The sequence below is a fragment of the Dermochelys coriacea genome, chromosome 8, assembly GCF_009764565.3.
Source record: "Dermochelys coriacea isolate rDerCor1 chromosome 8, rDerCor1.pri.v4, whole genome shotgun sequence".
Lineage (NCBI taxonomy): Eukaryota > Metazoa > Chordata > Testudines > Dermochelyidae > Dermochelys > Dermochelys coriacea.
Genome location: NC_050075.1, coordinates 53739043 through 53762591, shown reverse-complemented (window position 1 = coordinate 53762591; position 23549 = coordinate 53739043). Strand labels below are relative to the sequence as shown.

The 23549-nt window shown below is 50.7% G+C and overlaps 1 protein-coding gene across 8 annotated transcripts in view; it reads right to left on the bottom strand.

Moving 5' to 3' along the window:
- Positions 1-23549, bottom strand: part of CACNA1E (calcium voltage-gated channel subunit alpha1 E) — a 213624-nt gene that overhangs the window by 115328 nt on the left and 74747 nt on the right. For all 8 annotated transcript variants that reach the window (XM_038412805.2, XM_038412802.2, XM_043491387.1 and 5 more), the window contains exon 7: positions 5609-5712. In XM_038412805.2, the coding sequence (XP_038268733.2) occupies positions 5609-5712 (104 nt within the window). The remainder of the gene's footprint in view (positions 1-5608; positions 5713-23549) is intronic.

The following is a 23549-nucleotide window of genomic DNA, read 5'->3' as shown; positions in this document are numbered from 1 at the left end:
ACTGAGTTGATTGTCTGATATTAATATCGAAGAGGATTAAACATCTGGGTTTGACATAATCAGCCAGTGGATGACACCTGAGGACCATTTATCTGACATTACAGCTATTATACGCCCTCCATAACCCCCTATTTACTATCCAAATCATTATCTGAGTGGTTCATGGTTTCTCAATGGTGTTCAGAGGTGACATCAAATAGTACAGGACAATGATCATTATGCATGTCGCAAGATGGCACTGCTGTTTCCGTAGTGTCCTTGTCATAACTCATTCCTTCTCCAGCTGCCTGGATGTGTTAGGTGACTAAGGATAGAAAAGGGCCCTTCCAAGCACTGAGCCACCCAGAAACCAGAAAGGCTGCATCCATTCATTCCCCAGCATTTGGAGTGTCAAGTCATTATTGTCCTACCAGCATGACTCCATGTGTCACAATGCAGAGCAGCACATGGGGCTACGAAGCCCACACACCTGCACTGAGCTCCCCGGGCTTTACAATGGAAAGTCAGCTTGTGGGATACATTTTCTCCCCCCACATGGCTGTTCCTGGACAGCCCCAGTTCAGTCCTTCTGTGCAGACCTCCGGAATGATGGAAAAGGCGGATTAGGGAGGAGATTGTGTTGCTGAAATTGTTCTCTTCTTGCTCATCTCATGCTCTAAGCCTCTGACAGTATTTCAGGACATGCTGGTGCAGCCATGGTTCATCACCATGGAGACAAGAAGCTCTGCTTCTCTTCAATCCCCAGCTAATGGGTTTCATTAAACTCCCATGTCCTCAGAGACAAATAAAACGGTTCCAACGCTGCTGTCCACACTCACAGCTCAGCCATACCCTGCACTCAGAACTGCACCCCGCACTCACATCCAAAGCATCCACACCCCACACTCACAGAGAGCTCAGCCACACCCTGCACTCACACACAGCTCAGCTACAGCCTGCACTCACACACAGCTCAGCCACACCCTGCACTCACAACCACACCCCACACTCACACACAGCTCAACCACACCCCACACAGAGCTCAGCCACACCCTGCATTCAGAACTGCACCCTGCACTCACACACAAAGCTTCCACACCCCGCACTCACAGAGAGCTCAGCCACACCCTGCACTCACACCCAAAGCATCCACACCCCACACTCACACACAGCACATGCATACCTATCACTCACACTTAGCTCTGCCATCCCCTGCACTCACAGCTCAGCCATACCCTGTGCTCAGAACGCACCCTGCACTCACACCCCGCACTCACAGAGAGCTCAGCCACACCAAGCACTCATACACAGCTCAGTGACAGCCTGCACTTACACACAGCTCAGTGACAGCCTGCACTCACAGCCACCCCCTGCACTCACATACTGCTCAGGCACAGCCCGCACTCTCAGCCACAGCCCACACTCCGAGACACCCCCTGCACTCATACTCAGCTCAGCCACCCCCTGCACTCCCAGCTATATCCCCCATTCCCACACAGGTCAGCCACCCCCTGCACTCCCACACAGAAAGAGCAAACACACATAGCCACATCCTATACTCACCTCACTCTCTCACACACAGGTTAGGGCTTCACTTGGGGCTGGGGGTGTGATTCCCAGCTCATGTAGACAGACTCACACTAGCTCCCATCATGCTGGCATGCTGAAGATAGAAATGGAGCCAGGCAGCAGCAAGAGGCTACATGGACTACCCACCCTGGGTGCACTCTCAGCACGGCAAGCCTGGACTGCTGCTCACCCCTGCCCAAGCTGCACTGCTATGTTTAGCATGCTAGCTATATGAGCACTAGCACTGGTATGTCTATTTAGGAGTCACACTCCTAGCTCCAACTGTAGATACAGCCACGCCCATGCCCTAGATCCTGATCCACAAGCTCCATAGCTAACCAGCCTGCAGCACACGCTACAGGTCCCACACACTCTACTTCTATGCTCTATCCCCCTATGCCCCACCTCCCATCTCTCTGTGTGCCCACCCCCTACACCTTAAACACCCCCCCACCTGACACCCAAACTATACACCACACACTCTCCCCCCAGGAACACAACGATCCAGACCATTTTCCCTGACGGCTTTTGGCATCAAATGGGAGGCTACATTAAAACACAAACTTCACATTGAGGAGAGAACAGCCAGCCCTTTCTGCCCTCATTGCTCCGCCCTCCAGTGAGATGGCTCAGATGCTCAGCCAGAACCACCCAGGTAGAAGGAAACACTCCAGTTCAGCCTCTTGCTGCCCCTGCTCTACCTCCTGCTGCCAACACCCCTTCCCAGTTCGGGATTTATCTGCACACCAATTCTCCCTGGCTGCTGCAGCTTCACAGGCTCCTCCCGAAGCTCATGAGGCATCTGTCACGACAGCGCTGTGAGCTCTCCAGCCAAAGGAGATGCCATTCCTGGCTTTAAAAGAGATCCCAACACCGGGGCTGACTCAGACCAGCCCTTGAAAGACCCCCTAGACTGAGTTTTCCATTCATATTGTGCCAACTGTCCCTGTCCCTGTCTAGGTGGGGTTGAGGAGCCAGACAAGAATAGAGAGAGCAAAGTATCTGTGTAGTGTTAGTAGTGACGGAACTATACGTGCTCTGGTTGGCTACTCGGAGCAACCACCCTCTATGACCCTGTGATACCAAGACAGCATCCCAGCCTGGTGACTCGACAGATCTTCACCCCCAAACACAAAGCATCATGTGACACTGCATCAGCCATAACAGCAAGACATGAGTGACAATCCAGGTCCAGACATCCCAAGTGGGGAACTGGGGAGCTGAACCCAAAAGAATAAGCAGCTGAGTCAACTGATTGGAGCCAATGGTATTGTGTTATAAAAATGTTTCAAGTACGGTCTTTTATTAAAGCTTGTATCTGAACTTAATGATCATTATGAGACGTGCAGAGCACAGTTATGAATTCATGTATATAGAGAGAACTGAGCTCATAAACTTCGGCTCCACCTCACAGCAGGACAGCAAGCAATCAGACAAGGCGAAGTACCCTCCAAACCAAGTATTTACACAAAACCAGACACGTAATGAATAATGATCCATTGAACAATCCAGGAAAAGACAATGCTGGGCCACTGAAGTTATTGGAAAAACATTGAGAGACCTGAGGATTTCCCCACTTTGAATATCTATAATGACTGAAGAAAATAAACCTGCAAATCCCTTAACTATGGAAGGGGTTGGAAGTAAAAGGCGTTCAGAACTTGAGGGACAGCCTGTAGGCGGGAAGCTATCCATGAAAGGCTGCTGGGTACGCTGGGAAATTGTTCAATGGCAATAGATAACATGTATTAGCGAAGGGATTTTATCTAATACAGAAGTAAAGTCTGAGGTTGCATCTTTTGTGTTTCTTTTCTGTGTAACCGGTATGTGTTTGCTCTCCCCTACTATTTCATCTCTGAATTTGTGGTTTTTCTAGTAAATAAACCTTGTGGTTATTTTTATCTCAAGCAGGTCTCAGTGTGCAAACTGTGTGGAGTGTGGGGGCCAAAGCGAACTGATAACTGGGGGGCTGGTTTCACACCTTCAGGGCAGGGGAGGCAAACCAGAGGGGAAAGGTCTGAGTGTCCGGTAATTAAGAACTTAGGGAGGACAGATTTGGGGAGACTCAGCACTGAAATGGCCATTGGGGTCACCTGCCAGGAATAACTGGGCTGGCGGAAGCCAGGATGAGACCCTGTGCTTGTGGGCAGGCTGCTGGTGTTGGCGCTTTCAGCCACAGCAACACAGCATTAAGTCACCCCAGGGTTACAGGGCAGACGGTGACAGAACCCCTTCCTGGTCTGGGTGAGCCTCCAAACACCACAATGAGGCAGTAGCAGTTGGCTGTATGGCACCAGAGAGCGAGCCCGTTACATTGTGTGTCTCTTGCTCAGCGCGGCTTGGGAGATTCAGAAAGGCTGGAAATGGGCTGAGCTTTCACATCATATCAGAGGCTGGGTGGAGTGACAGGGTCCAGCAGCCCACCTGCTAGGCAAATGACCGATTGTGTGACCAACCTATGGCATCCTCCTCCCCCGGAGAAGCTACTGAGATGTGTGGAGCTGGTGTGCTGAGGATTAGCAGGGAAGGTGATGTGGAGGGCAGAAGTCTGTGTCGTGCACTAAGCCCAGTAGGGAGGCTGTCCAGAAGGGCGAGACAAAACCAACTCTAAACCTAGTTTCAGAGTAGCAGCCATGTTAGTCTGTATTCGCAAAAAGAAAAAGAGGACTTGTGGCATCTTAGAGACTAACAAATTTATTAGAGCATAAGCTTTCGTGAGCTACAGCTCACTTCATCGGATGCATGTTTTCTTCTTTGGAAAAGTAAATGTCTGGTGAGACTGGGGCCATGTCAAGGGAACTGTGCGCGGTCGATAACTGCAAGTGGCATTTGATGCTCCAGAGATACTTATACCATAATACAAAACATCCTGCCCAGACCAAAAGAGGACTGGCCAGCAGCAGCAGCGGTACAATCACGTCGACAAGTTGGGAGGGACCAGGAGGCATGAGATACGTTAGTCTTGATGATACAGCTGCATCAAGGGGGCCTTTCTTACTCCACAAGTGGCTGCACTTCTGAGCAGGCAGCCATGGAGGGAACAATGCAGCTATGAGCAAGTTCACAGCTATTCATAGATTCCAAGGCCAGAAGGGGTCATTGTGATCATCTAGCCTGACCTCCTGTACAGCACAGACCATAGAACTTCCCCAAAATAATTCCTAGAGTGTATCCTTCAGAAAAATATCCCATTGTGATTTAACAATCATCAGTGATGGAGAATCCACCATGACCCTGGGGAAATTGTTCCAGTGGTTAATTCCTCCCACTGTTAAAAATGTACACCTTATTTCCACTCTGCATTTGTCTAGCTTCAACTTCCAGCCATTGGAACGTGTTAGACCTTTCTCTCCTTGATTGAAGAGCCCATTATGAAATATTTGTTCACCATGCAGGTACTCAGAGACTATCATCAAGTTATTCCTTAACGTTCTCTTTGCTAAGCTAAATACACTGAGCTCCTTGAGTCTATCTACCCCAGCTTCTCCTGTTAACGCAAACCCAGGATCACTTTAGCCCTTTTGGCTACAGCGTCGCACTGGGAGCTCATGTTCAGCTGATTATTCACCACAACCCCCAAATCTTTTTCAGGGTCTCTGCTCCCAGGAGAAAGTCCTGCATCCCCTAATATGGCCTGCATACTTTGTGTCTAGATGTCTACATTTACATTTAGCCATGTTAAAAAAACATTCTTTGCTTGTGCCAATTTACTGAGTGATCCAGATCGTTCTGTCCTCTTCATTATCTACCACTCCCCCAGTTTTTGTGTCATCTGCAAACTTGATCAGTGATGATTTTATGTTTTCTTCCAGGTCAATGATACAAAAATTAAGTAGCTTATGGACAAGAACAGATCTCTTTGGGACCCCACTAGAAACACTATTGCAGGCCAAGCCTTCCCCAGGAGGAGTCACTGAAGGGAAAGCTGAAGGAGGGCTGAGCACGAGGAAGCTCTCAAATACCCCAGTGCTAATCCAAGAGCAACCAGTGACTGGGTCAGGACACAGCAGGGTTAACAGAGGCTAATGGACCCAAAAGAAGGGGAACGCAGCTTACTTACCCAGAAAGCACTCCCAGGACAAGGTTAAGAACAAAGAAGGAGCCGATGATGATGAGGGGGATGAAGTACAGCCAGTTCCAGGTGGCTCCTAAGGCATCATTGGTCTGAAAGGGGAAAAAAAACAGCGTTACACTGTATTCCACCTCTGTGTAACCATGAAGGGCTCCGGTTACTTCATCCCCCAGGATCTATAACCAGGGCCCTGTGTGCCCCGGGATTCCACAGCCATGGAGCCTTCTGCAGAATCCTGCATGTTGCCCAAGCACCATAGAACTGGCTCCTACCCTCCACCCCATGTAATTCATTGAAGTTGCAATTTGGTACCCAGCACTAAATGGAAGCCTTTGCTCCCTGCCTCCACCCTGCCTGTGCTGTCCTGTACTGTCCCTATCAGGAGCAGCTCACCAGCACAGGCCCCCTTGTATGGCCCTTTAAAGGGCAGAGCAGGAGCCAGAGAGGGAGAAACTGGCTTGGCATCTTCCTGTCCTAAGCCAAGAGCACATCCAGACCTGCCCTGATCCAGCTAGGGAGGAGCCACTTGTCGCACCTTGGAGCGGTATTGTTTGGAGCTCTCACCAGCAGGCTAGATTAAGCTGAGGAGCTGTGCCACGCTCAGCCAGCTCTGCTCCCCGCTCAGCCCTGATGGATATGGGCAGGGGTCTGGGGAGCCGTGGTATCTGCAGAGCGGCACGACAGCAGGCCTGAGAAGGAGAACTGAGGCTTGGGAGGGAAGCTGCTCTAAACTGGCTCAGCTGCCCTTGTTTCTCCAGGGAATGTGCAGCAGTGACCTGCTGTGGGGGTGGGGGGCTGGGCTCAGAGCTGGGCCAGGTGGTAGCAAGGTTGAGAAGGGAACTGGAGCTGTGAGTGTCAGAACTGGCCTGCATGGAAGCACTGAGTGCCCAGCACAGAACACCTTATGTGGTGCTGAGCTGCTGCTGGCTTATGAGCTTCCTGGACAGTCAACGCTCAAAGCTCTGCATGCCAGGCCGCAGCAGCCTGGAGGGAAAGAGAGAGGTTGGTGCCCGCTCTGACACTGCACACAGTGGCATACAGCCAGAATCTCAGCTCTGGCTTTATGCCAAATCTTTACACAGACATCAGGAGCTGGGTACTTGGGAGTCTGCATGCAAATTCTTATAGAGTCCCAGTTCCTCTGCTTCTGTTCCAGTACTTTTCCCCAAGCTACTCCCTCCAGTCATGTCCCAAGGGAAGGGAGGGGAGCTAAACTGATTCATTAGCTGGGCTGGCTCCTGGCAGCAGGCTACCTGCTGAGCTGGGCTGGGGTGTGAAGGGGACGGATACTGCAGGCAGTAGGTGGAGGCTGTGCCAGAGAATTTAAGGGGCCTCGCCCCATAATACACGGGGCCTTGGCTATTGCACTGCCCTACTGAAGCACAGGTCAAATAACAAACAAATGAATATTGCTCATGTCTGAGTCTCCTGGAATAGAACTAAAGCGGCTGGATGCCCTGGCTGCAATGGAGAGAATGGCACCAGGTTAGCTGCAGGAGGTCAGACTAGATCGGGGTAGGCAACCTATGGCACGCATGCCAAATGCAGCACACAAGCTGATTTTCAGTGGCACTCATACTGCCCGGGTTCTGGCCACTGGTCCGGGTGACTCTGCATTTTAATTTAATTTAAATGAAGCTTCTTAAACATTTTAAAAAACTTATTTACTTTACATACAACAATAGTTTAGTTATCTATTAAAGACTTATAGAAAGAGACCTTCTAAAAACGTTAAAATGTATTACTGGCATGCAAAACCTTAAATTAGAGTGAATAAATGAAGACTCGGCACACCACTTCTGAAAGGTTGCCAACCCCTGGACCAAATGATCACGATGGTCCCTTCTGGTCTGAAAATCTATGAGTCTTATGAGCTCGAGTATGGCCACAGACACTACCAGTCCTACCAAACAATGTTTCTTCTTGATCCAAATAAAGGATGGAGAATCGTACCCTCAGACAGTGTCTCAGAAGGCCATGCCTTGGCATGCTAGAGAAGGCAGCTGAAATGTGCTCCACTATATGCAAACCAGGGGAGGTTCTCAGTCTCCTGACACATAGCGAATGCTGCCCTCCCAGGGAAAGAACGGGCACAGCTCCAGCCCAAGTTTTCCCCTAAAACGGGTCATCCCATGCACACGAACCAGGAACCCCTCTTCTCTTCCCCACCTCTCCTGCAGTTCCGTGCTCTCTGCCCTAGTGTGACAAGAAAGCGGCAGTCTCATTGTGGCTTGAGACCTCTAGCATTCCTCCAACACAACCTTCCTCCTCTGGACTGGAACATGGAGCCAGGACTTGTGCCAAAGGAGGGAACTGGCACAGACACACTGCTCCTCTCCTCGTTATCCCAAAAGGAATTGACTGATGACAAGAACTATGTGAGAGGAGGGAGGAAGGTGGCAGTTTGACTCATGTATTGCTCTTCTGGATGTGCAGCTGATAATGCTGGCTCAGGCCAGGCATGGTGCAGACAAGTGCTGTGTAAACTTCACCCGCACAGCTCTGCCAGTCTGACCCGCAGAGCAGCCTCTGCTACTCCAGTCCTGGCCCCGTCACACTGTTCTGCTGGAGCCCCTCAGGGCTGACTTGCAGCATCTCCTTGCTATTCCAGGGCCAGCCCCTCAGAACTGCTGTATAAATACATCTCCTTGGTGACCTTCAGCACCCTCTGCTCTTCCAGCCTTCTTGTTTCTGATAACAAAGCTCAATCACCACCTCATTATTTCAGAGCTGAGCCTCTCCTACACACAATGCTGCCAGTGCACTCTGTGAGCTGAGGAAGTGGGTGAATACCTAGGACCAAGGCCAGCCAGCTCATTTCACACACTGAGAGTCTAGATTGGGAAGCCATTTCCCTACTCCACCACCTAGAACCCCTCAGAAGGCCTCCCACTAACTGAAAAGCAGCAGAGACTCTGACAGCTGACAGCATCTGCATGAGCCAGTCACCTCAGGGGATGTCAGGGAGTCCTCCCCTGCCCCACAGGACAGGAACACGCTCTCGGGTCTCCTCACTCAGTACAGACAGGGATTCACAGTGCCAAACCCAGGCTGAAATGTTGTGCCTCTCCCCTTTCCTCCTCCACCAATCCTACAGTGCCATCTCCAAGCTGGGGTAAAAACTCTTGCTCCCCACAGAGCCTGGATTCTAGCTATACACTATCATAGGCAGTGCAAGCATTGGCACCCAGCCCTCTCTGTCACCTCCCCTCCATCCCGCCGCAGCTGACCAAACTTGAGGACACAGACACTGTTGGTCCCCGCATCATGACCTGACAGGTGGGTAGATGGGGACACATTTCCTCCTCTGTCCCTGCTATAATCACACCTATCATTGTAATGGTCTCCTACTAGGGCATGACCAGCCCACGGACGGGTGGGAGTCAAGTTTTGCATTACAATTAAGGAAAAGATAAGTCCAGAGCAAAATACCAAATCCAAACACTCTTGGACTCTAGAGAAGTTTCTATCCCATCCAAACATGGCAGCTGAGACCCATCCTTCTCTCCAAGGAGGTAAGGCCTGAAGCCATGCACAGACTGGAATGTAAGGTTTCTCTCTTTGCACGTTCCCCGCCTGACTTCATTCTGGGCTCTCTTTTGTCTAAGCAACACAAAACCCACAGTGTTTGAATCTGTGAAGCGTGGCCCAGGTTGAAAAGGAAGAATTCTATGCAATGAAGTTGGCATCTCAGCTAGAGGCTGCCAATGTTTGTCCTTCTAGTTCGGGGTTATTCCAAGCACAGGTCTAGTCTGACCATGTCGTCCTTAATAGCGTATCAACCGTGCTGCATTATGGCCTCACTGGTGAGGCTCAAAGGAACAGAAAGAGAAGATGCCAGCACCCAGGAGAGCACTAACCACAGGGTCAAACCATATCAGCTTTAAAGGCTTCTACTAGGCTTCTAGCGAGCACTGGTCCGTAACATCTCAATACAATTATTCACTGAGCCTTTTAATAAAGCAGTGCCCCATCTCCACCTCCCTGCCATTTCCCAGTTCCCATTTGTCCTCTTCTCAAGTCATCTGCGCATGACACCGGCCCAAGCAGTGATGCGGCAAAACGTGACCGTCTGGGGGAGGTGGCATCAATCTTGTTGGAATGAAAGATTATTTTTTTCCTAACGCTAATTAAGCCCTCATTTTCATCTGACTCATCGGCAGTGCATCTCCAGATCGGCCAGGGTAGGAGCCACCGCCAGTCTTTTCAAAAAGAAAAGTAATCTCCAAAGATTGGAAGAACAGGCAAAAAAAAAATCTCCAAGGGGGAAAAAAGCCCCCTTCTTAACGGGAGACAACAAATTGCTGGCTAAAACCCCTGAGCTGTGGCATTGGTTCCTCACTTTCTGTGCCTCCCAGCCCTGCCCTGCCTCCTAAAAGCTTTTAATGAAAGTGAAGCCAATGCACTAAACTTTTTGGCCTGAGGGCCACATCAGGGTTGCAAAAGTGTATGGAGGGTCGGGTAGGGAAGGCTATGCCTCCCCAAACAGCCTGGCCCCTGCCCCCTATCCGACCCTTCCCACTTCCCACCCCCTGACTGCCCCCCTCAGAACCTCTGACCCATCCAACCCCCCTTGCTCTTGTCCCCTGACTGCCCCCTCCCCAGGACTCCCCGTCCCTGACAGGCCCCCCGGGATTCCCACCCCCTATCCAACCCCCCTCCCCCCGCGATTGACCCGACCCCTATCCACACCCCCTCCCCCGATAGGCCGCCCGGGACTCCCACGCTTATCCAACCCCCCCATTCCCCGTCTCAATCCCCCAAGAACCTCCGCCCTATCCAACCTCCCCTGCTCGCTTACCACCCCAACCCCTATCCACACCCCTGCCCCCCGGGATCCCCTGCCCCTTATCCAATCCCTGGGTCCCGGCCCCCTTACCATTCCGCTCAGAGCAGCATGTCTGGCAGCCGCGCCACCCAACCTGAGCCAGACACGCTGCCGCGCTTCCCTGTAGGAGCATGCAGCCCCGCCGCCCAGAGCATTTCCCGTGTGATGGCGTGGCTGGAGGGGAGGGGGGACAGCAGGGGAGGGGACGGGGGCTAGCCTCCCCGACCAGGAGCTCAGGAGCCGAGCAGGACAGTCCCGCGGGCCGTAGTTTGCCCACCTCTGCTCTAAATGCTCCTGAAAAGACTGAATCAAGGCTTTGAAGCAGCTCCTACCGTCAGCCCAGAACAGACTGTGACACTGAGTGTTGGGAGGTAGTGAAAAAGGGCCATATGAACTATATCCCCTGTCCAGGAGGCAAGCAGCCCATTCCCTGATCCCTCCCAAGACAGTGCCACTGTACATCACTGCCTTTCTCTCTGCCCTAAGACCTGCCTGCTGATGCTCCCAGGCTTTGTGTCTCTCTCTTGTTGCCTCTGCCTTGCTTTCCTCACCTGCAGACTCTAATTACTGAGAGTGACACACAAACGAGAGGGGGATCATGACAGACGGTGAAAGCAGCTTGGAGGCGGCGGTGCACCTGTGCCGGGAAAATGGTCTCAATTACCAGCAATTTCAACCCTGACACAACGGCAATGTTTTCTTTGATGAACCTGCCCAGCTGGGGGCGGTGCCACTTCTTGAAGTAAACAGTCACACATGGCAATTATCACATTAACCTCCGGAGGGGAGTGCGGGAGAGATGGGCGGATGGATCAGGCGGCGGTGGCGGAGGGGGGATTAGAACCTGTGTCCCTCCACGCTTTGCAGGCAGTGCAAAGAGGGGCGTCTCCTGCCTTTCCCAAGTCCTTTGAGGAAGACGGGAAATCAAAGCCAGATGAGAGGAAAAGCCCAATTTTTGAAGCAAAGCTCCCATCTCTCCAAAGGCATCTGCCCTCAGCCAGGCTGGGCTTGGGTGCGAGGCAGAGGTTCATTCCTCCTCCAGTCCTTTACACGTCTCTCCAAAGAACCCTGCATTTTGAGAGCTCTCCTTGTTCTCTTGATGTCCTCCCTTCCCAGCAAGTCCTTGTGCCCTGCTGCTCACCATGGCTTGGAAAGATGGATCGGGGGAGCCATCCCTTCCCTGCCCCTACTGACAACCACCCTGATTCTTCCCAATGGCCTAGCTCTCAGACAGATCCTCCCACCCCCCAGCCCCGTGGTAACAATCAGTCTCACCTCCAGCTGGCCTCCCAGCCTCCAAGCTTCCCCCTTCACACATGTTCTTTGTGGGAATCAGCTTGAGGCCCTCACAAAGCTAAGCTGGCATGGGGCCCTCCTGAGCAGTGGCCTGGGCCAGACAACTGCCTCCTAATTGGAGCTTGCTGGGGAGGGATCTGAGTGACTACAGAGAATTCTTTCCCAGGTGTCTGGCTGGTGGATCTTGCCCACATGAACTGATCACCAGATTTGGGGTTGGGAAGCAATTTTCCCCCAGGATAGATTGGCAGAGACCCCGGGGGTTTTCGCTTTCTTCTGCCACATGAGGCATGGATCAGGATTGCAGGATTGAACTAATGTAAATGGTGGATTCTCTGTAACTTGAAGTGTTTAAATCATGATTTGAGGATTTCATAACTCAGCCAGAGATTAGGGGCCTGTTACAAGAGTGGGTGGGTGAGGTTCTGTGGCCTGCAATGTGCAGGAGGTCAGACTAGATGATCCTGATGGTCCCTTCTGGCCTTGATGTTCATGAGTCTATAATGAGAGGCAGTATCTGAGGTAGACACGGGTGTTGGGTGGGAGCTCCAGGAACCACGACAACTGATAGAAGCAAACCTCTGGAAAGTTAGGAGTCTGGGGTGTGCTGAGCATGAAAGTGGTTGGATCCCTACCCAGCCCCCCTCATCTAGGCCCACTCAGCCACTCCCAGCCCCAGCTAGAACCAGGAAAAGTAATGGTGCACAGGAATGAATCACAACGAGGGGCACAGTTGATCAAAATCTTTCAAAGCTTGAAAGCACAGAAGTCCTGTCTGAGCTTGAGGTGATGACTGTTTCACTCATCCCTAATATTGACATGGCCTTTTGCATTAAGCCACCTTCTCCCCCACCCCAGTGTAGGTGAGGAGACACCCTGGCCGTTACTAGATGATTAAGGCAGCATGGTCTAGTGGGTAGGGCACTTGACTGGGGTCCATTCTCAGCTCTGCCACTGCCCTAAACGGTGTCCTTGGGCAAATCACTTCACATCTCTGTTTCCCTCTCTGCATTACCATTTTGACTGTAAGCTCTTTGGGGCAGGGACTGACTTGCTCTGTGTTCAGACAGCATCTCAAACAACGCGGTCTTGACCTCAAGTGGGGCCTCTAGGCACTACTATGACCTAGATAATCATGCACCTGGCCTAGATAGTACTGGGGACTCTGACTCCAGGTAAAACAGACCAGGACAAAGTTGCCAAGAAGAACTGGGTTTCAGCTCACAGCCTAAGGGACTGGCTGGTTTATTTCCTTCAGACTTTTATGTGAAGTGACTGCAGGGGGGCCAGTGCCGGATTTATAGCCCTGGACTCTGTAGTCCTCTCTTTATCTACCAAAGAGGCACAGCGTGGGCAGCAGCCATCCCCCTCCAGTAAGGCATGGAGGAGGACACACTCCTCTAGGCAGGAGGCATCTCCAGGCTTTCTGCATGTCAGTCCCTGGTGGAGAGGGGTGGGGGGAGGGACATGTGTGGGAGCGATAGCCACCCGTTGAGTGGGAAACAGACTCAATAGCAAGTAGGTAAGAACTTTCTGTCACTACTGACCGGGGGCAGATTCTCACCCCTGATCTGGAAGTTCTCTATTCCTTTCCCAATCACCCAGAGCATCGGCCTGACCCCTTCCAAGAAGCCCCAGGTCCCCAGTTCTAATTAGCTAGGCCACTGAGCACTCTCCTTTCCAGCCTTTCTGCTGCTCCCCCACATGCCAGCCTCTCATGGATCTGCCAGGACGCTCCAGCCACACCGCCGGCAGCATCTGCAGCTTTGTTTGAAGTGCTCTTCAAAGCAGGAGCAGAGATGAAAAATCACCATGGACTTTACCAGCTGGAGGGAGACTGTGTTTGCGACATGCCAAAGGGATAGGGAGCCGGGGCCGGGGGGGAGACAAGAAATGCAGTAACTTGGAGACAAACCACACAAGCTTCCTTCTGACATTCAAAGTGACCCTGGCAATGCACAGGCTCGTGGAGTCCCAGGTCAGCGAGAGCCTTTAACAAACATGCTACGGTTCAAGATTGATACTGGCTTTTCCCCCCTACCTTGCTTTCTGTCAGGGGATCTCCAACCACTTTACACTCACTCGTCAGTGCCCCTGCATTATAAAGTATTATGCTCATTCTTCAGACAGGGAAACTGAGGCATAGAGGGGCTAAAGGCAACATCTTCAAAAGCTTGGGCAGGTGCAGATAGGCATTTGGGAGCCTATTGGCTCAGGGGGCAGTTGGGTGCCCAAAAGATTTCCAGCCATGCCAGTGCTGCCTGACTGCCCTGGGGTTTCAGCGTCCCAAGAGGGAGACGTATGGTAGAAGGAGTCACTGTCACAAGGCCTTGGGACACTCCTGGGCTGCAGGTTCGAAGTCAAGCAAGCAGAGCAGATGGACAGCTTCCCACTCAGATGCTCCTGGCAGCCCCCAGCACATGGGGACCTGGAAATCTCCGGGGTCAGCTGCTTCCTCAGGACCATGGTAGCGCTGTTCCTTAGGTATACTGAAGTTAACTACACTTTGGGTGATGGATCGGGGCTCTCTCTGCAGCTGGCCACAACTATGAACTCCTTTCCACCAACTACCAGCCTAGCCACAGATCACCACACCATCAGAATATAATGTGAGCTCTGCCTCGTCATGCAACGCTTCCTCCCACCAGCTCCCTGTAGCTGTCAAAGACAGTGAGCAAACATTCCCGACCAAGCAAGCACAACTACACAGCATCACACAGGAAACAAGATGGATTGCTTGTGTTATTGACACATGCCTTGCACTAGGTATGAAGTGTGAGTTAAAACTACCTAGACGGGGAGATTTAGATAGACCTCTCCCCACGATTTGCACTGTCTCTTCCCCCCACAGCTGGTTTAGAACAAGCTACATTCAGTGTGTTGGGCAGACGGAACTGGGGGCGGGGGTTGTAAATTGGGTCAAGACCGAGTAGGGGAATGAGAAGGATGTTGGAGACAATAAGGGAAGGATTTTGATTGGTGAGACGGACACTCTCTATGGCAGTTGCACGCTGTACTTGTGCACGGCCCACGCTTGAGTAAAAGGCATTTACTTTATCCCCCGGGGAAATAAAAATAGCTGTTCAGCTCAACAACGCAACACATCCTGCTCCCTGACTGACTCAGTGAAAAGAGACCTCAGATGGCACGCTGAACATTCGCATGGGAGTGCAGCCCTCTCTAGCCTCTGGAAATGAAACCCACGCACCAGCAAAGAGATTTAGTGAGGCTCAACCAATCAAGACGGGAGTTCAATTGGAATGAGGCTTGCCAGGGAATTCAGCACCCTGGGATTTTTTTTTTTGCCACCTTACAGAGCAGTATTCAGAAGCAGATTACAAGCAACTTCACCAGGATTATTGCTTAATAATAATGCCCAGAGAACACATTACCATCTGTGCAATTCAAAGCGCCGTATAAAGATGGCTCAGGATTATCGGCCTTATGTGAACTGGGGAAACCAAGTCACAGGATGAAGGACTCATCACAAGGCCATGGCAGGGCAGGCTTCCTGGGTGACCCTGGGCAAGCCAGTCACTCTCTCTGGGCCTCACTTCTCCCTCTGTAGCAGGGGAATAGCCATGCCCTGCCTCACAGGGGTGTATGGAGGATAAATACCTTACAGACTATGAGGGGCTATGGTGAGGGGCACCAGAAAGGAGTGTCTGATATGGGTGGACGGTAGCTGAGCGGGGAAGAGACCCCAGGGATCCTGAGCCCTAGGTCAGTGCCCTCTCCACGGGACCACACTGCTCTTTCTTGAGTCCTTGAATGAATTCCAATTCATCCTCAGAAGCCCTGAGAAGTTTCTCTGACAGCCCCTCTGCAGATATCCCAGCCTAACGAGAGCTATCAGCAGGAGTGGCAGAACCTGGCAAGATTAATGTGACCTCTAGTCTGATGGTCCCGCCTTCGCTGCTCAGGGAACTGGGAGAGGAGAACATGGGCAAAGGAGAATCTCAGCTTGCTGCACCTGAAAATAGGCAAAGGTGTTTCCCAAACACTCACAGTGGAACACCTCCCCTAGGACCGCATTCCCTCCCTTGTCACAGCTGCCATAAGGCCCACCACATTTGCACTAGTGCTATACCCACATCTTAGCCTGCAATGCCCCTTCCTCCTCCTGACAAACACTGGCTGTTGGGGGCAGGGCAAGGATCCCACTTCACCCCCCAGCAATCTGCTCAGCTGCTTTGGCACTGGGTAAGGAGCATGTCCCATCAGGAGGCATCTGCACCCGGACAGAAACAGAGCATGGCTTTGTTAGATATTGCTGCTGAATTGAATCCCAGCCCATCTCAATGGGAGCACAGTAGCATCGCAGTTCCCCTAGTTCACACCAGTTTTGCCAAGGCCCTCAGCTGGGGGATACATGTGGGATGAATTTGTGCTCCCCAACCGCAAGTCCCCCGCCGCCGCCACTGCTGCCAGCTCTCTGTCTCACGCAGCCCACTGGTGTAACTGCACCTATTTTGTATCAGGACAGAGTCCCCTTGCAAGGTCCAAGTTGGGTCAATTCCCTAGCATTGAGGTTTAACACCTACTTTGCACCACTGCGGCTGCCAACACACACAGTGGGGGGCACAAAGGTTCCAGCCAGCTGTAGTCCCCATGATGGCGGCTCATGTCTACATAACATTGTCATCGTCCTTAGAGCCATTAACAAGATTTAAGTTCTGGTCTAGCAGCTCCAAAACTCTACTGGCAAAGCTGAGGCCTCCATTCTGCGCGGTGCTGAGCAACCTGGCTCTCCCCTCGGTACAGCACTTACACCCATCCTTAAACAGAAGTTACTGAGATTACTCAGGAGCTTAAAGGCATGTATCAGCTTCAGCACTTTGCTAGATCGGGGCCACAGCGCCTAGCACCTCGTAGGACTGAGCCCGAAACGGACAGCTCCTTCTCTGGCCCTTTAGCAGAGAGAAGTGCTACAAAAGCACAGCTTTCACAGGATAATAAAGCACTACAGTGCATATATTACAAACACACACCTCCTAATTGAAGCCCATCACGACAGGAAACCAAGCACGTCCTAACCCTAGCCGTATGACCTATTGTGTTTGTGATATTTTGACATGTGCTGTTTCCCCATATTGGTCTCCACCGAGCCCAAAGGATTTGCATTTGATCTACAATATAATCCTTGCATATCAACGATTCATGTGCAAAGACAGTGGTTAGAAAAGCGAGCCCAGGACAGGCCTAGCAGCCTGTGACGGTTGAGAGAAGATTGGTAGGGTGGAGAGAGAAAGGACACACTTTTAGGGGCTGGCTGAAAATGGTGGGTTTAGGTTCTAATCCCTTTTTCCACTGTAAGTTTAACTTTTTTTCCTTTCAATTAAAGAAAAGTAACTTGTTTTCTAGTGGAAGAGAATCTAGTGCTAGCACAGAACGTTGCCTGGGCTGATTTACACATGTGAGACGGGCTTGATCCTGACTGGGGTTGATCTCCTGCAATTCTCCTAGCCAGGGCGGAGTGCTCAGCATCAATCAGGACCAGCCTTCACCAGGGTATTTAATTTTTGTTAGCATTTCTCTCCCACTCCCTCACCCCGCTAGCTCCAAATTTTACTCTGTCTTTAGCGCTGGATTTTTGGGTTCATATACTTAGCTTGTGGATCTGCATTGGCTCCCTGAGTGTTAGCCATGGATATTATAAATGGCCTGACTGACCCTCTCCCTGTGTCATGCTAACACTGCTGAGCTGCACAACGGTGCTTGAGCAGAATCCCCTACAGTGCAATGGAAAGAGAGCTCCTCGCAAGGTGGTCTTCACATGGGCCTTTGGCATGTGCTCACCCTCTGATCAGAAAGAGCCCAAGCCTGTTGCCTTTCAGAGCTCGCTGCAAATCTAGTCTCTTTAATTCAGTTTCCAGAGGAGGATATCACTGTTGGAGGAGTGGATGTCTAGGGGATGGGGATTTATTTACATGAACCCTGTACAGTTCTATTAGCTATGCCTACTGCCATAGTTGGTGGGGTTGCTGCTGGAACCCTTCTCTTGAGACTGCATTTGCAACGAACAGTTAGGGGCATACGGAGTATAAAATAAGGCCTCATTTGTGCTTTTAAAAATCCAAAGAAATCAATAAATTAAGTGGAATGCAAGAGCAATTTTGCAACCCACATGTATCCTTCCCCGGTCTGTGTTCATATGGGGTACACCTGCCATGGGTGGAGGGGACCATCTCCTATCTAAAAATAAATGTAAACATGCCATTTTAGCAGCTAGTCTCTGTTCCTTTTCCTAGTTACTTTTTGTATTGTGGTAGAACCTAGAGGCCCCAAGCAGGGATCAATACTCCAGTGGGCCTACACAGACAGACAGATTCCGTGCCTCAGAATTTCTACAGTCTAAACTTCCTGGCCAGAAAAGTAGCCAAATCCACCTATCCCCTCAAAACACAAGCAAAAGTCTCTGCAGCCTGTATGCAATGGACCTTCCTGCACAAACTCATCTACATTAGCAGATAGTCACTGACTGGTGCCGGGAATCCAGGCCAAAGATGCACACAGTTTGATTGGTATAACATACAATCATTACTGTCACCAGCTTTCTATGACCTATTCATGGAATAGATTGTGCTGTGGTGGAAAAAAATGATGTGTACACAAACTTGGCCTATAATTGTGCAAATCTGTACCTTTCTGCAAAGAAAACCTCAGGGTTAGCTGAGGGACCCATGTCTGCCATGGGCTGCTTGGGAGCTTATATTCATTTCATGCCTCTGGCAAGACCTCTAGGAATTTTCCACCCATTCTCAAATTCACCCACACAGAGACCCATTAATACTGCCATGCTACCAGCAATAATGCTATCACCTGTCCACAAGAATAGCTCCAGCAAGAGACACAGTTGCTGCCATGAATAAGTAGCATCTGTGATGTCCCAGGATGCGGGGAGCCTTTAAGTAATATTCTAAGGCTCAGTATTACAATAACTAACAAACATCTTTAATTACTACATCCAGTTTGGCTGGAGATCCGCCCATAGTATCCCGTTCCAGCATGCCTGGTGAGAGACCTGAGAAGGATTCCACAGGGATTGTCTCTAGTTGGGGCATTTCAAAGTCTTGCTTAGAAACGGGGAGGGGAATTTCTCCAGGACACTATGGCATCACTCAGACACGAGATAATCTCATTCCAGGTCACAAATAAACTAAGCAGCAGGTTAACATGCCAAATACCTGCCTGGCTTGAGGGCAAAGTGAGGTGGAAGTGGCTGACAAAGGTGAGTCTCGTATAATCTCACCACAACAGGAGGGATATTAATGTCATATAAAGCAAAAGTAACGAAAGAAAGGTTTTAGACTAAGGATATTCGCTAAGGTCAAAATTACCACCAAAGAGATCCACAGCCTTTCGCCCTTCCCATTTATACATTTGAACAAGAGGATTTGGGGGAAGAGAGAAAGGCAGATGTTTCCAGTAGTCTCTTGTCCAACATCCGCATAACTAGCTCCGGGGCTGGAGCCCCCATGGAGAAAATTTGGTGGGTGCAGAGCACCCACCGGCAGCTCCCCACCCCGCGCCCAGCCCCAGCTCACCTCACCTCCGCCTCCACCCCTGAACGCACCGCCCCGCTCTGCTTCTCCACGCGCCCCGCCCACTTCACACGAATCAACTGTTCGGCGGGAAGCCTGGGAGGGCTGAGAAGCAGGCGGCAGCTTCACACTCAGGCCGAGGATGGCGGAGGTGAGATGGGGCGGGGAGCAGTTCCCCTGCACCCCCCCCCCGGTTACCTGCTGCGCCACGGGCGGCCCTCCTCGCACCCTCATGCCCCGTCCCCCCAGCTCACCTCTGCTCTGCCTCCCTGGGCCTGAGCGGGAAGCTGCCGCTTGCTTCTCAGCCTGCCCTGGCTTCCCGCGCGAACAGCTGATTCGCGGGAAGCCTGGGGGGCGGAGAAGCAGAGCAGGGCGGCGCGTTCAGGGGAGGAGGCAGAGTGGAGGTGAAGTGAGCTGGGTCCGGGGGTGGGGCGGGGAGCTGCTGGTGGGTGCTCTGCACCCACCAAATTTTCCCCTTGGGTGCTCCAGGGCTGGAGCACCCATGAAGTCGGCCCCTAAGGCGCCACTTTGGGCTGGTTAAATTTAGAAGCCCTTTTAGAACCGGTTGTCCCTCGTGGAACAACCGGTTCTAAAAGGGCTTCTAAATTTAACAACCAGTTCTAGCGAACCGGTGCGAACCGGCTCCAGCTCACCACTGGACTTGCACAGAAAAATGAGACCAAGTAGGAAAAACCATCATGACTTTTATTACAAGCGAAGAGTCACGATGTTCCCCCCGCTCCCAGCCCCAAACACCCTGCCACGCGCTGCAGAGCTGTCCATAAGGAACCAGATTTACTTCTTCACTTTAATAGCTGTAATCTGATCTCCTGTATGTACGGCCATGCTTTATTCCTGGCTACTGGTGCCTGGCATCCATCGGCTCCCCAGTTACTGTACATGATTTGAATGAAAATGCTTTGCTTTTCTAAATTAGCTTAACAAAGAAATTGGTAAATTTCCTTTGCAGAACAAGGGCTGCTGGTTCTTAGGGAGCTGGACTGCTGTTCTACAGAGCGCTGCTGAGGCATGAGAACATAGCTGTGGCGTGAGGGTCAATTATGGGTGTCATGTGACTAAGAATGCACATGCTACTCTGAGGATTCGATAGTCAGGATCCTACAAGAGCCCCAGAGCCAGTGATGCTGTGCTCAGCAGCTGTGTTTCTACTTTCTCCTTTGAGCCGACAGTTGGCCACTGTAGGCAAAATGCAGGTTCCTCCTACCTTCCAGGAGATCTGAATTAAGGACTTAAGTTTAGTCCCTCGGTTCCACTCTGGCAGGAGCTGGAAGCGCTGTGGAGGCAGCCATCCCAGCTCTGGCACCAGAGGAAGACCCATGCATGGTTTACTTGTGATCCTTCTGGCTGATTCTGTAGGGGTGGTGACTGGCTCTGGTTGGCGCAACATGGGGGCTAAAGCAGGGGAATTGCAGGGGGATGTTTCTAGGAATCCTCATGCAGGTCAGCCTCAGGATCTCCTGTTCATCTAAAATTTGGCCGATTCTAACCCCAATCCTTTTGCACAGTTTGGGTTTGAGTCCCCCACAGCTAGCTGCTTCCACATGCAGCTGGGCCCCTGCCTCCCCTCTGGCTCCCCAAATGGGGTAATCTGTGTAGGTTGCTCCCCCATAGGCCAGGCCTCTCCTCCTGTCCACTCACTGGGGACTAGATTCCCAAGTGTCAAGGCTGTTGTGATCACCCTAGAACCTGGCAGCCCAGACTCAAGACATTTCAATGAGCTGGCAGTTGGGGTTTAGCAAGTTCTGACTCCCACCCTGCCCTAATTCTCAGAACTCTAAAAGGAGCGAACACAACTCCCCTGCACTAGGAGGCCCTTCTGCTCTAACTCAGGATTCCATTGACAGCCATTACTAACACCTTCCCCATGCACAACTCCCTGGATCCCCAGAGCATTTTTATTATGCAGAGGGAGCTTGAAAGAGGTGCCACCTAGTGGTCTGAATACAAACCCAGGAGCCAGGACCTCCTGAGTTCTAATCCTTGCTCTAAAGTTGATTCCTCTTGAACCCTTACCAACTCAGATAGACTATTCCCATGCAGATAATATTTACGTACCTACAGGGCTGATGAACTTTTCATTATGCAATATTTGTAAAGTCCTTTGCACTCATCATCTATTAAACTCGACAGCTTGGGGTGGTGTCTCTGTTTCCATTCTAAAGCTCTGTCACTGGGTGGGTGAAACTTGAATGTCAGGATTCAGACTGAAGCACGTACTTTGCTTTTCCAGCAGGATGGATCCCATAAGTTTCCAAAAGGTAAAATAAGTTTAGGCCATTTTCCAGTTATAAGGAGAGATGGATCCAAACTGCAAGGCTTCATACTGCCACCCATCACCATCATATCTGAGCACCTTCTGTATAAAATCAATAGCAAGATTTCATGGAATCCCTGGCACCTCTCCCTTTATAGGGTCAGAACTCTGCTTAGAGCAGGGGTTTTTCTGTGAGGAGTTTGGGACTAAAAGGGGGGTTTGAACTGTGAGCATCACTTATGGTGGAAAGGCTTTCTCAAAGAGGACGGCTTTGAAATGTTTTCTGAAGATAGTCAGATTCTGGATTTGCCTGATCTCCCCTGGAAGATTGTTCCACAGCCAGATCTCCTAGACAGAAAATGCTTTGTCCCTAGTTCTCATTTGCTTCATGTTCTGCATTGTCCCAGGGGATTGCAGCTGTCACAGGAGTTCCTAGATCAGAAATTCAGTCTCTGACGTAGCTGGGGCTTGGTCCATTCAGTCAGAACATTTGGAATGTTAATGTTCTGAATGTCCAGAGGTGTTGGTTCAGGCCTAGCTCTCTAAAATGGTGTCGACTGATAAGTTTGGTACATTCAGAGGCCTCCCTGATGGCTTTGCTTTAAAATTAAGGTCTGGGAATGATTCATCCACGTTAGTCAATCAATTGTGTATTTAGGGAGGAAAAGGTAGTCTTGTTTTTACAGCTCTGTGCAAGGACTCAAGGGATTTGGGTTCAGTCCTCCACTCCACCTCAGACTCACTGTACAATCTTGGATAAGCCACTTAGGCCCTGATTCAGGAAAGCACTTATGTGTAGTCCTCAGTGGAGATGCTCTCCAGAATTGGGGCTTTAATCTTTCAATTCCTCATCTGTAAAACTGAGGTAATAATTCATCTCCTAAACCTTTGTCTTGCCTATGCAGATTGTAATTTCTTGGGGGCAGGGACTGCATCTTACAGTGTGTGCGCCCAGTGCCTAGCACAACAGGTGATCTTGGTTGAGACCTCTAGACCCTCTGTAATACATATACATGATAGTAATTATTATAGGGAGATTTATAGAGCAACTCTGTGAATCCTCAGTGATATAGTCCAACCTCAAAACTGAACTAGCTAATGAAGTAACGCTGCTGGGCTACAGACTCACCCGAGACACCCTAATTCTGCTCCCAAAGGAGCTGCTGTGCCAACCCAAAGTTTCTTGTGCATTTCTCCCCTTTAAAATACCAACTCTTACTCAGACTTTTCAAGAGAGTGCCTTCCCCCCCAGGGCAGAGCATTATAAAAGAGGAAGGGCAGGGAGTTTTTGACAGAACAGATCTTTAAATATATGGATGCAACAGACACCATGTGTTTCTTGCTGTACCATTTCAGCAAAAAGCAGGAGCATTTGATGCCCAACACAGGGCTCTGACTTCACTGAATGCTAAGTACCAGAAATGAGCCAAGAAGAAAAAAAAATATATTTTTCTTGTTCTTACTAGGTAGCCGCACACTTTCTCCCTCGCCAGTTGCCCTGCAGAACTGCTGGGGAGGGCAGATTGAGCAACACTGAGCCAAACTCATTCCTTTTCGAACTGTATTGACTTCAGCGGAAAACCAGCAGGGATGGATCTGATTCACTGATTACACACATCCATTGGGACAACAGCCTGCTGTTTAAGAGCAAAAATGTTAAACGCTCCTCTACCAGCTTAAACATGGATTCACAAGAAGGACCAATAGTTCTCCAAAGCTGAGAGAGGCCAAACAGCAAAAGATATTTGTACTTTGCCTAGGCTACACTGCCACGCAGCATGGTATTGTGGGCCAGTCCGTTTGCACTGATCTGTATTACATCCCACAAGTCTAGCAAGCAGACCTTGTCCCCATGTTTGAAACCATTTTCAAGCAGGTTTTAGCCACACGTGCTTCACTAAAGATGGGCCTGAACACAAAAGCTTGGATGTCTGGATCCAGGTTCTGGTTCAAAGCATAAAAGAGATCGGGTTCAGATACAAGCTT